This window comes from Mustela erminea, chromosome 15 (genome assembly GCF_009829155.1).
Source record: "Mustela erminea isolate mMusErm1 chromosome 15, mMusErm1.Pri, whole genome shotgun sequence".
In the NCBI taxonomy this organism is placed as follows: Eukaryota; Metazoa; Chordata; class Mammalia; order Carnivora; family Mustelidae; genus Mustela; species Mustela erminea.
In genome coordinates, this window is record NC_045628.1 from 8909390 (window position 1) to 8922710 (window position 13321).

At 42.1% G+C, this 13321-nt stretch overlaps 2 protein-coding genes across 8 annotated transcripts in view; one reads left to right on the forward strand and one right to left on the reverse strand.

The window, feature by feature from the left end:
* Window positions 1-13321, forward strand: part of METTL21C (methyltransferase like 21C) — a 30288-nt gene that overhangs the window by 9606 nt on the left and 7361 nt on the right. For both annotated transcript variants that reach the window (XM_032314465.1, XM_032314466.1), the window contains 2 exons: window positions 67-711; window positions 11223-11226. In XM_032314465.1, coding sequence (XP_032170356.1) covers window positions 67-461 — 395 coding nt within the window. In that variant the 3' untranslated portion in view covers window positions 462-711; window positions 11223-11226. The remainder of the gene's footprint in view (window positions 1-66; window positions 712-11222; window positions 11227-13321) is intronic.
* The window catches only part of TPP2 (tripeptidyl peptidase 2), a 69938-nt gene continuing 63641 nt past the window's right edge, over window positions 7025-13321 (reverse strand). For 2 of the 6 annotated variants that reach the window (XM_032314461.1, XM_032314460.1), the window contains 4 exons: window positions 11276-11483; window positions 11111-11182; window positions 9938-10057; window positions 7025-7999 (listed from right to left, as the gene is read on the reverse strand). In XM_032314461.1, coding sequence (XP_032170352.1) covers window positions 7910-7999; window positions 9938-10057; window positions 11111-11182; window positions 11276-11483 — 490 coding nt within the window. In that variant the 3' untranslated portion in view covers window positions 7025-7909. Of the gene's footprint in view, window positions 8000-9937; window positions 10058-11110; window positions 11183-11275; window positions 11484-13321 lie in introns of those variants that run through there. The other 4 variants (XM_032314464.1, XM_032314463.1, XR_004279089.1 and 1 more) reach the window with 3 other exon arrangements.

The window sequence follows — 13321 nt, forward strand, 5'->3', positions numbered from 1 at the left end:
TCTGTGTCCACTATGCTGCCTGCACGTTTCCAGGTAATAAATACAGTTTTTCTCTCTGTCTCTTAGGAGCTCAAGTCACAGCAACGGATTTGCCTGATGTCCTAGGAAACCTGCAATACAATCTTCTGAAGAACACGTTAAAGCGCGCGGCGCACCTGCCGGAAGTCAGAGAGCTGGTCTGGGGGGTGAGCCTGGAGCAGCACTTCCCCAGGTCCACGTTTTACTACGACTATGTTCTGGCCTCGGACGTGGTCTACCACCACTACTTCCTGGACAAGCTGCTTGCCACCATGGCGTACCTTTGTCAGCCAGGGACAGTATTGCTTTGGGCAAACAAATTCAGGTTCAGCACCGATTACGAATTCCTAGATAAATTCAAGCAAGTTTTTGACACAACACTCTTGGCTGAATTTCCAGAGTCATCAGTCAAAATTTTCAAAGGAATATTAAAATGGGATTAAATTAAACAGAATGCCTTTTGAAACATAAGTGTGTCTTTTGAGCAGTTTTAGAAATCATACTGTTAACAAAAGACTTTTTTGAGATGGAGAAGGTAGTACGTAATAACGACTTTATGCCAAGAACAAACATTTCGTATTACAGCAGCTATCTAAAATACCCTGCTTAGGATTATCTGGTTAATCTAAACATCTACAAAGAGTAATATGAAAACTTAAAAGTAGCTGTGTTGGCTTCCAAAAAGTCTCAATTGTACAAGTGGATTTCGCCCTTGTTTTTTCTACTGCAAATCTGTCAATACTATACTTTGGTCACATGCTTTTTGAAAGTGAGCTTGAAAGCGTTCTTCAGTCTTAAGTTTGAAGAATCTACTTACACAGATTTTAGCTGTAGCAGAAGGAGAGGCTACTGAGTGACAGAAAAGAGTAACATGGACTAAAAGTGAAAAATACAGGAAAGGTAAAGGAATATGGAAATTTCAAGGATGTTGTCTTCGGAACCTCCTAGGAGAATCCACTCTACAAATACCCTGCTTCCATGCCAATGAACTGTTGGGATCATTTCAAGTTAGATTTCTGGGTTGTCTGTTTTTCTCTCATAGATTTATGATTAAAATTTCTAGAAAAGTAGGAAAGAATGGAATTTTTTTGTTGTTGTTCTGATAAAGGAAGGCTACAAAAAATCTAAAGCATCGTGATTATAAAATGTTAAAAGCTTCTTCTCTGATAGGGGAAAACAATAAATAATTCAGCTACCACCATTTCTCAGCATACATACTTGAAGCTTTAGCCAGTGTGGGAAAGCAAAGGAATAAATCGTGCACACTTAGAATGTAAGAAAAGGGACACTATTTGTGGATGATAAGATTGTTGAATGTAAGCCCGGGTCAGCAAACCTTTTCTGTAAAGGACCAGCTAATCAATATCTTCAGGCCACATACGGTTTCTACCCAATATGTGCATTATATACATATTTGCAGCCAATTACAAAAATTCAAGACCTATTCTTAGCTTGTGGACCCTGCAAAAAACTGGCTACGGATTGGATTACATGGTGGGGGCTCTGGTTTGCTGATCCCTGGGACTATGGATAAGCTACAGTGGCATTACTGGAACTCATGAGTTTAGCAAGGTTGTCCAATATCAATGTAGAAAGCTTGTGAATCATTACAGCACGGGACCTGACCCTTAAATCTCTTCTTAGACTTATAAGTGGATTTCTTTCACATTTCCGGGACAAAAGGATATGATGATCATATGCTTATTTCATTATGTTCTAAATGGACACAGGTCTGCCCTTTTAGAAAAGCCAGATTGATTACAATCATAGAGACTGTTTGTTTTCAAACTTTTATAGGAAAGTTTACATATATTGAAGGTAGATGAATTGTACACTTAAAACATGTGCAGTTTATTGGGCAGCAACTACAGTTCAATAATGCTGCTGAAGTAAGTAGATGAAAAAATCATGAACCATCCCCAGCCCCACCATGGATTTTAAACTCCTGGCAAATCTTATTTTATCTATACCTCCACCTACTTCTCCAAATCTGTGTTAATTTGAAGGAAATAATAGATATACTTTCTTCTGTAGATTTGGCATATATATATATAGACACATAACCATAATAGTCACCCTAAAATATTTTATGTAATATGAAATTTTATACTAAGTAATTTAGTATTACATTTTAATATTTTTTAAAATCCAGGGTTCCAATTCCCATTTGTCTCTTAAATACCATGACATTAGTTCTAGAGTTTGTCTGAATCGGGCCCCAGGTGAGGTCCACGTTGGGCTCACTGGTTGGCCGGCATGTGTCCAGAGTCTCTTTCAACCGGCAGCTTCTCCCTCCCTCTTGCTTTTCCCTCTGGCCATTTATCTGCTGAAGAATCCGAGCTGTCTGTCCTGTAGCACTTCTACCAACTGCGCTATGCTGACAGCGTCCCCAGAGTATCTTTAGTATACTAAAGACATCAGAGTATCAAGATGTCCCTCCACGCTGTCCTTCCTGTAAATTGGACATTTTTATGACTCAGCTTTGGGATCACCCAGACCAAGCTCAGCTTAGACCAAACTCCAGCCAAGTTGGACTCATGAGTGAAAAAAAATGTTGCTGGAAGCCACCGAGTTTTGAGGTAGCTTGGTAGATCACAGAGGCATATAGGTTAGTACCTTTTAGAATCACAAATAAGATGAAAATGATAGAAGATATTTCCAGCTGCTTTATATTCTACTCACATTTTGGATAAGACTTGGCATAATCAGATTCTAGAACTTTCATGTGATGACTGGAAATGCAGGCAGTCTTGGACATCTGTCCTTGATCCTAGAACTGTCATTATTCATGTTTGACCCTAGAGAGGACATGGCTTCAATAAATTATACACTTGCTTCTTGAGTTTTTGGAATCCTCTCACAAAAGCAGGGGTTCTAAGCGACAGAGACAAGAGACCTTCGGGGGAGGGTGCAGCTGGCCTGCTGCCAGGCAGTGCGCAGCGCGGTCGACTGTCTCCGCCCCTCGGCCCGCCTGCCGCCCGCCCCTGGGCTCCGGGAAGGCCGCTCCTGTGGCTGAGACCCCCGGGGGCTTCATCGGAGAGCAGTACTTCCACCTCCCCTCCCTTCCTAGCCTCCTGCTCCTCTTAGGACTGAGGCAGTTTTTTCCGTCTTGTCAACCATGTTCAGACTAATAAAGTTCAGTTCTTATTCTTACTTTCTTATTCCTTAAGGAAGTCTCTGTTCAAGAGTGTTTTTGAAGATTGGGGGAATGAAAAGGACCCTCCTTTCCATCTCTGCAGGCTTCTCTTAGATCCTACAGAGAAAGACAAAAACACACCTTTTAATGGCTGGGCCACTGAGCAGAGAACGGAACACTGCAGAGGAAGGCTCAAGGTAATTCAGATTCAGTCAATTTGGGGTTGGAACAGACACACTGAATATTCTGGATGAGACCCATGAAGGTCTAGTGACGGGGCACATCAGGGCCTGAGCCAGGACGAGAGCGCAGAGACACAGACTGGCAACCCAGACATCCGGCCGTGAGAGTGGGCAAGGAGGAGAGGGACTAAGTGGGAAGGAGCGGACCAGCCTGTGCTTTTCCAGGGCGAGGACAAGTTCCCCGAGGGAGGGGTGACAAATCCCAGGATGGCAAAGCTCCCGCTGATGACAACTGGGGAGCTGTCACGGGAAAGGCGCCAGAGACCTGTGCCGAGCACACGCTCTGTACCATCTCGAATGTTTCTGTAAGCAGTACCTAGTTCGTTCAGTTATCTTCAGTGGATGTGGTACAAAAATTGGCCGCTATTATTGGAAACAGGAAAACTGTCCCTGGTTTTCTTTCCTTTTTTTTTTTTTTTAAAAGATTTTATTTATTTGAGAGATCACGCACCCGAGAGAGAGAGAGAGAGAGAGAGAGAGAGAGAGAGAGCGCGCGCATGTGCGCACGCGTATAGAGGGGGGGAGGGGCTGAGAGAAGCAGGCTCCCCGCTGAGCAGGGAGCCTGGATGTGGGGTCCCATCCCAAGACTCTGGGATCATGACCTGAGCTGAAGGCAGAAGCTTAACCAACTGAGCCAGCCAGGGACCCCTGTCCCTGGCTTTTTTGAGTACTATTTTACAACCAATATTAACAGTAATGATTTTATGGAGGACACTTTCTTCTAGTGCCTATACAGGTACAGCTGTCATCATGGAGGCAGCATGATAAGGACAGAAGCAGAGGCTGACAATAGCCAAACTATGAAAAGAACTTAGATGCCCATCAACAGATGAATCGATGAAGATGTGGAAACACACACACACACACACACACACACACACACACACACACGGAATACTATGCAGCCATCAAAAGAAACGAAATCTTGCCATTTGCAACGATGTTGATGGAACTAGAGGATATTATGTTCAGTGAAATAAATCAGAGAAAGATAATGATCATATGATCTCTCTGATATGAGGAATTTGAGAGTCAGGGCTGGGGGTCGGGGGGTTAGGGAGGGAAAAATGAAACAAGAAGGGACTGGGAAGGGAGACAACCCATAAGAGACTGTTCATCTCAGGAAACAAACTGAGGGTGGCTGGGGGGCCGGGGGGGGGTAGGGAGAGGGTGGTTGGGTTATGGACATTGGGGAGGGTATGTGCTATGGCGAGTGCTGTGAAGTGTGTAAGCCTGATGATTCACAGACTTCTACCCTTGGGGCAAAAAATACATTATATGTTAATTAAAAAAAAAAAGCAGAGGCTGACAAGACAGCCGCCACGTCAGGGCTTCTCACCACGTGTTACACTGATGGAGCTGATCGTTCTAGATCAAAGCAGATTTTGCCAGTCTGTAATGTATATGCAACTTCCACGGCAAACTAACCAATATTCATTCTAAAATTTTACCATCTGTGGAAGACTTTAGTCCCCAAAGAGAAAAGTAGTAATTAGAGACAGAAGTTTTTCTTACAACTGAGAACTAGGATGTGGCTTCTTCAACCTTTAAAACAAAAGACTTGCCTGAAAATATTCATGCTTTACCAACTGTACTATTAAACAGCTCCATTATTTACTACCTCCTCCTGAAAACACAACACAGGTCACTTGTTTGCTTTTCAGTACCGGAGAGAGGAGGACCGGGAGGCCACGGACTCAGGGCATCACCTCACGCAGGGGCCGCCAGCTGGCCTGTGGGGAGGGCCCGGCTGCTCCTGCACCCGGAGCCCCACGCTGGTCTTGAAGAGTGTCTCCACAATCCAGCAGCGGCTGAATTCTTCTTCCACATTAAAAAATTTAGCACAAAGACCAAAACCTGACGTAGAAAGTAAGAAATCAGGGAGCTCGGGAGCAACGGTGTTTTCATAGAAGTCCTATTTGAAGGATCCTAGAATTAATTGTATCTTCACCTAACTCAGAAGACAGTCTTTCAAAATAAATGTACTACCAGAAAGTTTCTAACCTTAAATTTATGTTAAAATTGGATGCTACTTTCATGCGCTTAAGAGAAAGTGTGATGTCCTAGAAAATGGGGGACATAGTGTGTCAGTGAAAAAGCACTTGTGAAGATTTTCTACTTCCTAAAGAGTAATGAGGAAACTGGCAAAAATTCTCAAAGGCAAATCTTTTCATAAGTGTGGGAACTGGGGCGCCTGGGTGGCTCAGTTGGTTACACGGCTGCCTTTGGCTCGGGTCGTGACCCCAGGGTCCTGGGATCAAGCCCCATATTGGGCTCCCTGCTTGGCGGGGAGCCTGCTTCCCCCTCTCCCCTCTGCCTGCTGCTCCCCCTGCTTGTACTCTCTCTCCCTCTGTGAAATAAATAAATAAAATCTTAAAAAAGAAACGATGAAGTAGTGTGGGAACTAACCAAAGGCCTGGAGCAAGCTGAAGTGAGTTGACTCAAGTCAGACGGCCGGACCTCAGTAAGAGCAGCACACTTGGACGTTCCCAGCTGTCCTGTTCCATCCCATCTCCAGCTCCACGAATTGCCTGGAAATGCCCCAGCCTGGCAGGCCCTGGAGGGAGCCCCGCAGGAGTGGGAGCTCCTCCCACGCTTGTAATGGTTGTTCTCCAGAAAACCTCAGGGGCAAGGCCATCTTCATCTTACGAGACTCCGCTCTCTCTCAGGCTGAGGGGCCTTTTCCCGAAGGAGCGTTTGTCTAGATGATTACAGGCAACTGTGTAATGTTGTGGCTACCCGAGATGGTGAACAGTTGGGGCTAATCCAAAGGCTTAAAAGGAAAAGCTGGGAAATGAGACGTTCACAGGGGCTTTGAAACCTGACGTCCAGAAGGCCACGCACATCCTAGGGCTACACATCTCATGAAGAACCTAAGAAGGACCCACGCTTTCACCTGCGGCTGCCCGAGGAGCTCTGTGTGAGCAGGCGGCGCTCACTAGGAATGGCCAAACCTGCATCACGGAACAGATTCTATAATTAATAAGCGACCAGTCAGTCAGTCGTCCTACCCTTTTCTAACCCTCTCAATTTCCCGACTGGATGAACATGTATACACGGGAACCTGCGTGACCGAGGATGAAAGTACGTGTGTTTGTGAGAGAACATATGTGTGGTTGTTCATGGACGGGCTTTAAATTCTAGAATGCTCAGAAACTGTATGCAAAATGCTGGCATACTTATCTATTTTTTCATAAAGGCTCTAATGTTTTTATCATATAAAGAGGTCAACTAACACAAAAAACAGTTATGAGAGACTAGGTAAGATTAACTGGCAAGTCTTTTATAACAGCAAATTCTAAGGGAACAAGATTTGAAAACCATACACACATACAAACAGGTTTGCTGTCAGTGAGTAGAGGCTTTTCAATATTATCTACGTGTGTCTTTTTATTTTATGGAGAAAGGATGAGAGAAGCAAGTATAGTAGCCAGAAAAAAAATAATAAAAAGCCAAAAACATACACAAAAGTTAATCACATAAGAACTGGCGATATATTCAAATAATTGCATGCCTATAGGAAATACAAAGTAAATAACCTCACACTGAATTTTTTGTCTATTGATTTAATATATTATTTCTGTTCTAACCCCATATCTTATTTATGAAAAACTAAGACCAACTTTAAGAAGCTTCAATATTCACTTTTATTATTTGTAAAAAAAATTAAGGTATCAGAATGCATATGGTATATACTGCGATCTTGGTTTTGCACATTTATTCACGTGTTTTACATTATTTCAACTTTAATAAACATACCATATGTGTATCTTTACAATACCTGATAAAGATTTAGCTGTCTGGCACTTATACATGTATTTCATTCTGATGCTCTGCATATCAAGAGGATGTTAAAAATGACCTGAAATAACGCCAAGATGAAGATTTAGATTTAGTGAAGCAGTTACGCTCCAGCAACTGCCACACATTTATTTGTGCCGGTTTTATTTTATTTTTTTACCCTTAATTGAGTGTAAACTTTTGCAAAAAAAAAAAAAAAAAAAAAAAAAAAAAAGATAAAAGAAAAAAAAAAGTAAAATCTGGAAATGGAAGTTGTGTTACTTTTTAGTCCAATAAATAATTTTAGCTACGCTTAATGTAGCTTTTTAAGGCCTTCATACAATTGAAAAAATTAAAGTAGAGCATGTTAAAACCCTGTTCATTTATAAAATAAAAAATAGAATTTTACAGGTTTGCAGTTAAAAGTCACTGTTCAAAACTGATCATGCATGTATTAGCTGCAACCCAACCGAAAGTCCTTGGGGCCGGCAGTCAGGGCACAGCCTGCTGCCAACGATGTGAGGCATTAAAAAAACACCATGATGTCAGCGGTCTAGACTTACATGTATTAAGCCACACGCCAGCAAATTCTCTGATAAATACACATCATTTTAATAATCAGTATTTGATAGCGGATCAAAACATGCATTAGACTAAAAATGCCACAAATTTGTCTTTATATCCATTCACTATAAAACTTTCTTTTTTAAAATTTAAAGTCTTGGTTCCTATTTTAGAATACACAATAATCAGGAGGATACATGATGGGGAGCCAGTTTTCAGTAAAAGACGCACAATGGGTCCATCCAAGTAACTTCATCAGCTATAACGAAACACAAAAACATATTATTAAAGAACAGATTTTTTAAGCTCAATATTCAGGGTAAATTCTGCATTTGAGAATAATAAAGTGGTAGCATGCAAAACTTTCCTTCCATCCAACCCACCCACCAACCACACTTCCTACCCCCTGATCTTCCTTACCATCAACTAAACTACCCAGTTTCCTACCAACCAAGCTCTACATGCGATTATGACCATTCCGGCCAACCTTCCTTCTCTCCTGTCTTTCTACCAACCTTTCTGTTTTCCTTTCTTTCTTCCTTCTGCCTAACTTGCTCCCTTTCTTCCTATCAAACCAGTTGCCTTTCTTTCTTTTCTTTCTTTCGTTCTCTCTCAGTCTGACTGTAAGCCAAACACTGTTCTAGACACCGGGAAAACAGCACTAAACAAAGTCAGTCCCCACTTGCAGGACAGTTGTGTTCTATTCAGGGGAACCGAAGAATAAATAAGCTGATCAATGAACAGACGACCAAATGAGTATGTAGTTAAGCTGCATACATCAAGTAGACCGGAAGAATAAAAGCTGAAGAGACACCAGAGCCATTAGGAGATGGGATGGTCAAGACCGGGCTCTCTGGAGAGCTGATATTTATGGGGTAATTTGGAAAAGAAGAAACCTTCTATGAAAATCGGGGACAAGCTCTCCCTACAGCTAGACTAGTTAGGTTCCTGGCAGAAAAGGGCAGGAAGGGGCATGGTGGCTGTTTCAGCTGAGCAGAGGAGGCACGTGTGAGGGAGGCAGAGTCAGCCTGGGAAGTGTGACAAGGAGTGCAACTGGGAAGAAATGCAGGAGCCAGATCCTGTGGGGCCTTACGGGCCAAGGAAGGCGTCTGGATTTTAATTCAGACTTAATGTGATGGGGCTTCACCGGGAGGTGTCTTCAAGCCCTCTTTTCCAGCTGTGGTGAGAAGAACAGACAGGACAGGAACAGAGTGGAGGAGACACCAATTACAAACCCCCTGATAGGAACATCTGGGGCAGTCACCGGTTTTACCGATGTAAGAGCTCACAGATCAGTCGACATGATGCGAATCACACTATACACACTAACCATTAGTTCCAGAAAGAGTTCTCTTAACCAATTCAAAGATCTGAAGACGCTAATTTAAAATGTCTTACAATCTCAACGGAGCGGTGCACGGAAAGGTCTACGAGGGAAGAGAACCTATAGTTCACTCTAATTAGAAACTATTTCCCCAGGAACTTACTGATTGCTTTTACATCCAAAGAATAACCTTAAATAGAGAGACCAGACCTTGGCCACACTTGGCATGACCGAGCTGCCCACCCGATCTCATATGCCCTTTAGGCACAAACTGTGCGTGTCCAGAGACAAGATGAGGATATGATGATTTCTGTGGCGTTCATTAAGTTTTTATACTTGACCATTAACTTGTCCAGAGAGACCAGAATTTCTTATCTAGTGTTTCTAGCATCAACCACAGAATTTCTCTGCATGTAATAAAGGATGGTGTAAAAATCACAAAATGGCCTATCATTTCAAATGAAGAATAAAATCAAATAGAAACTCTAAAAGTTCAAACATTTTAGAGTTGAGCCAACATGTATTTGAAAGGAATGATTTCTGTCTCCTTCAGAAAGAAAACTCAGTCTTCTGACTGTAATTCTAAACTTCCTAATAATGTACTTTTTGCCTATGTCGAAAACATTTGAGGCTAAGTTTAGGTTCTCTGGACAGGAATTTTAAAAATTTAATAATAAGAAAAGTTTAAAAAATGTAAGGAGCTTACTGGTTGTCTCTCATGCTTTTATTTTATAATTTGCATGACATGAATGAGAGTAGGAATCAGTCATCGTAAAGTCAGTATCGCTAAGTCACTATAAGAAGGCTTTTAGCTATCTGATCACTATGTGATATCGAGGTGACATGTATCAGTGAAAATTTAATACCACTTACTTGAATACAATTTTTCCAGTTTTCTTTTGTTGGTTTTTCTTCCACAAGTTTAGTTGCAAATTTAAGGCTTCTCCCATACAATTTATGTACTAATGCATGCTTGTATGCAAATGTTAAAACCTATAATGTAAAACAAGATAAGGCTTATCCATGAAATATTTACATTTTATGGTTTATAGTTTTAATAATGAAAAAATTAAGGCCTTAATAGAAGTGCAGCTTTTAAAATGAACATTTTATATCAAGCAAATTTTAAAGATGTCTTGAAAGAACAAAAGCTGAATATCGCACCAATCAGCCTATCTGGGGGGGAAGATTAAAGTGTGATAAGTCACTAGCTCTTGGACTCTATACCAAACACCTCTTTATGCAAAGGAGAGCTAACATAAGTGATCATAAAAATGCAAATAAGGATAGAAGAACAAAACTATAAAGAGTCATTATAAATTACCAAAACTGCAAAGGGGGATAAAGTAAGAAAAAAAAAATTAAAATTAAAAAATTATGTCGTATAAGTGTACTCTGATCCTAACTCCCTTTCTTCAGCATGAACATGACTACGCTGCGGTGGGAAAACCTCAAGCATACAGGAAACCTTTTCTCCCTTCTCAGAGGTCTTTACTACAAATTATCGTAGTTCATCTAGAAAACAAGCATCTGTCTGTAAGACAAAACTAATCGCTTATGCTAGGTTAGGAGAATTCTATTTTCTTTATCTTCAGAAGAAAGGAAGATTGACAAAAACTTGTACTTACATAATCCCTACTGTAAGAATTACAGTAGGGAGCTAAAAGAGATTTGACATTTTTATATAACCAAAATCCAAAAAGTTCGTCAATGTTCCCTTTTCTAAACTGGGTCTGAAAACTGATGAGCTATAAATCCAAATGATAATTATTTAAAAGTCAAAGAGCTGTGAGAAAAATAATATCTAAAGTAACCAGAATGCCCCCCTCTCCCCCAACAGATCAGTACATAAACAGATATGGGAAGGCATAAACGCAATTTCTAGATGTTCTTAATTCTAGCTTCATACATAACCGGCTTAACCAAAAGGCCACTACACACATTCTCAAACTGTTTTCCAAATTAGTTTGGCTAAAGAGCCACTGTGCAGACAGAGAAAATGATAGTAAAATGGTTCTAAAACAGGTAAGACAAAGGAGATCTCACTAAACACAATGTCTTCTTCAGAGCCCAGCTTAGCCACACTCCATATATTTTCTTCCTCTTCTGGCCAGGGAGCTGGGAAACAGTAAAGAGCAGGCAATGGGGCACAAAGGAGGTTTGTGAAGTCACCCCCAAGAACTGTGCCAGAGCAAGAAGCACAAAGATTACCTTATTGTCAAAAAGATCAGTCCATTTTGTGGTTTCCCAAAAAGTTTCCATCACAGAATCCAGAGTATTTTCTCTTTCCTCGTCCCTCCCTTCGGTATCGCTTGAAACAGCCCCATCCTGATCTTGGGCATGAAGGAGGTGGTCGGCGAGGGCGCATCCTTTTCTACAAAGAGCGTCCACGAGGGTAGACTTCTGTTTGTCCATGTCACTGTGCGCCAAATCAAAAAGCAAGGCCCAGATCGGTAAAATTCCTTAAGAAGTAGACTTGTCTGAAACTAACAAACTCATGCACCATTTGCCTCAGATTTACAACGCAGAAATATTATCGTACATCAAATAAGATTCCTTATTTGTAACAAACACCAAATGAGCCACTACCTCACACATACAGATTAAATGTGTTAGGACAGCCGTATGTGGTTGAAACAGAATGCCAGAAAGCAAAAGAAGGGAAAGTGTGTTCAGCTCTCAAGTCCGTCAGCGAAGTACCTCTTCCTCAGAACAGCATCTTTTAGAAAGTACTTAGACTTCTCATACAGAGCAATCGTCACACATTTATGACCCGATGTAGACACGTTCTTTCAGCAGTGAACGTAACTTTCACTTACGAACGGAGCAAACACTGTAAGATGCTTCCTCCGTGCCAGAAACTGCTCTAGCACTTTTACATATTAACTCATTTACAGTTAAGACAGTTCTGAGTAAGATACTATTAATCATCGCCATTTGCAAAGGAGGAAGTTGAAGCACACAGAGATTCGTCCGAGGTCCAATGGTCAGGAAGCAGCAGATCCAGGTAGAGTCTGCTTCTAGAACCCCTGCTTTTAATCGCTACGGAAAAACCGCCTTGCGGCAGGGCAGGAATCTGTGTTCTGATGACTCCAAGTGTCCAGACAGTGCCTGGCACGGGACAGAAACTCAGTACATCACTGCTGAATGAAACGCAGTCGCAACCTGCACTCCAGGGGACAGCGGTACTCGTTAGGACACTTGCTTATCTGAGGCATTTTGTCCAACTCATGTCCCACACGTGTGGAGACAAGTGCGGAGAAGGTGCCACGGGCACTCGGACACGGATGAACGGACTAACGGTACGAATGACTCTGAAGGACTCGGGACTGGAAAATGCACATATGAAATCTGCTGGCGCTACGAAATCAACAATTTGTACAAAAGATAATGAAAATGAGAAAACAACAACTTGTTACAACCCAAAAAAATTACCCACCTTAATACATTTGCAACGTAGATAAATTTAGGCCAAAAAAGAGGCGTGAGATTTTCAGCAAAGAGTTTCAAAGCTTGAAAGAACCAATTTCATTCTCTTTTGGGGGAAACGTGTCAGGGAACTGCTTGGTTACTTTGGACTCAGGAACAAAAGAATTTCGGAGTTGAAGGACAGGTGCACAGCTTCTCATTTACGGAGCGCTCCCCCATCCCACCCCACCCCACCTTCTAGACGCCAGCCACCTTCTGAAACGTCTTACCAGTACTTCACTTATACATTACAGCATAAACCCTAGGAGCTGGACACAATTATTGTCCCCACTGTGTGAGGAAGAAGGCGGGGCCTTGGAACAGAAGTGGATCGGCAAAGGCAGGTGGGATCACTCAGGGCAGCTGACGGGTCCGAGCCGCCCAGAGAAGGGCCGGACGGACGCAGAGCTTAGAGGGCGACCTAAGCGTGCTGTCCGTGCCAGTCCTCGGTCCTACTACCTGCCAAACCCCATAACCCAGTTCTCGGATCCAATAATTCCACATATCTGGAATATTCCTTCCCTACCCTCGTCTAACTCAGAACGGATCAGCTCAGATCAAATATTTTACCAATCCACGAGGCTTTCCCCAGTCAAATGAAATCGGCTCTTCCTACAGGCTTTCACAATTTACAATATTTATCGTAACTCTTCAATCACATCCCAGCCGGCACCTTCACCTTCCGCATCAGAGCACGCGCTTCCCAAGAGCAGACCGTGTCCTGGTCCGTTTTTTTCATCCTCTCAGTGATACTTTACCTACAGTGTTTGCTCAGTAAACATCCGAATC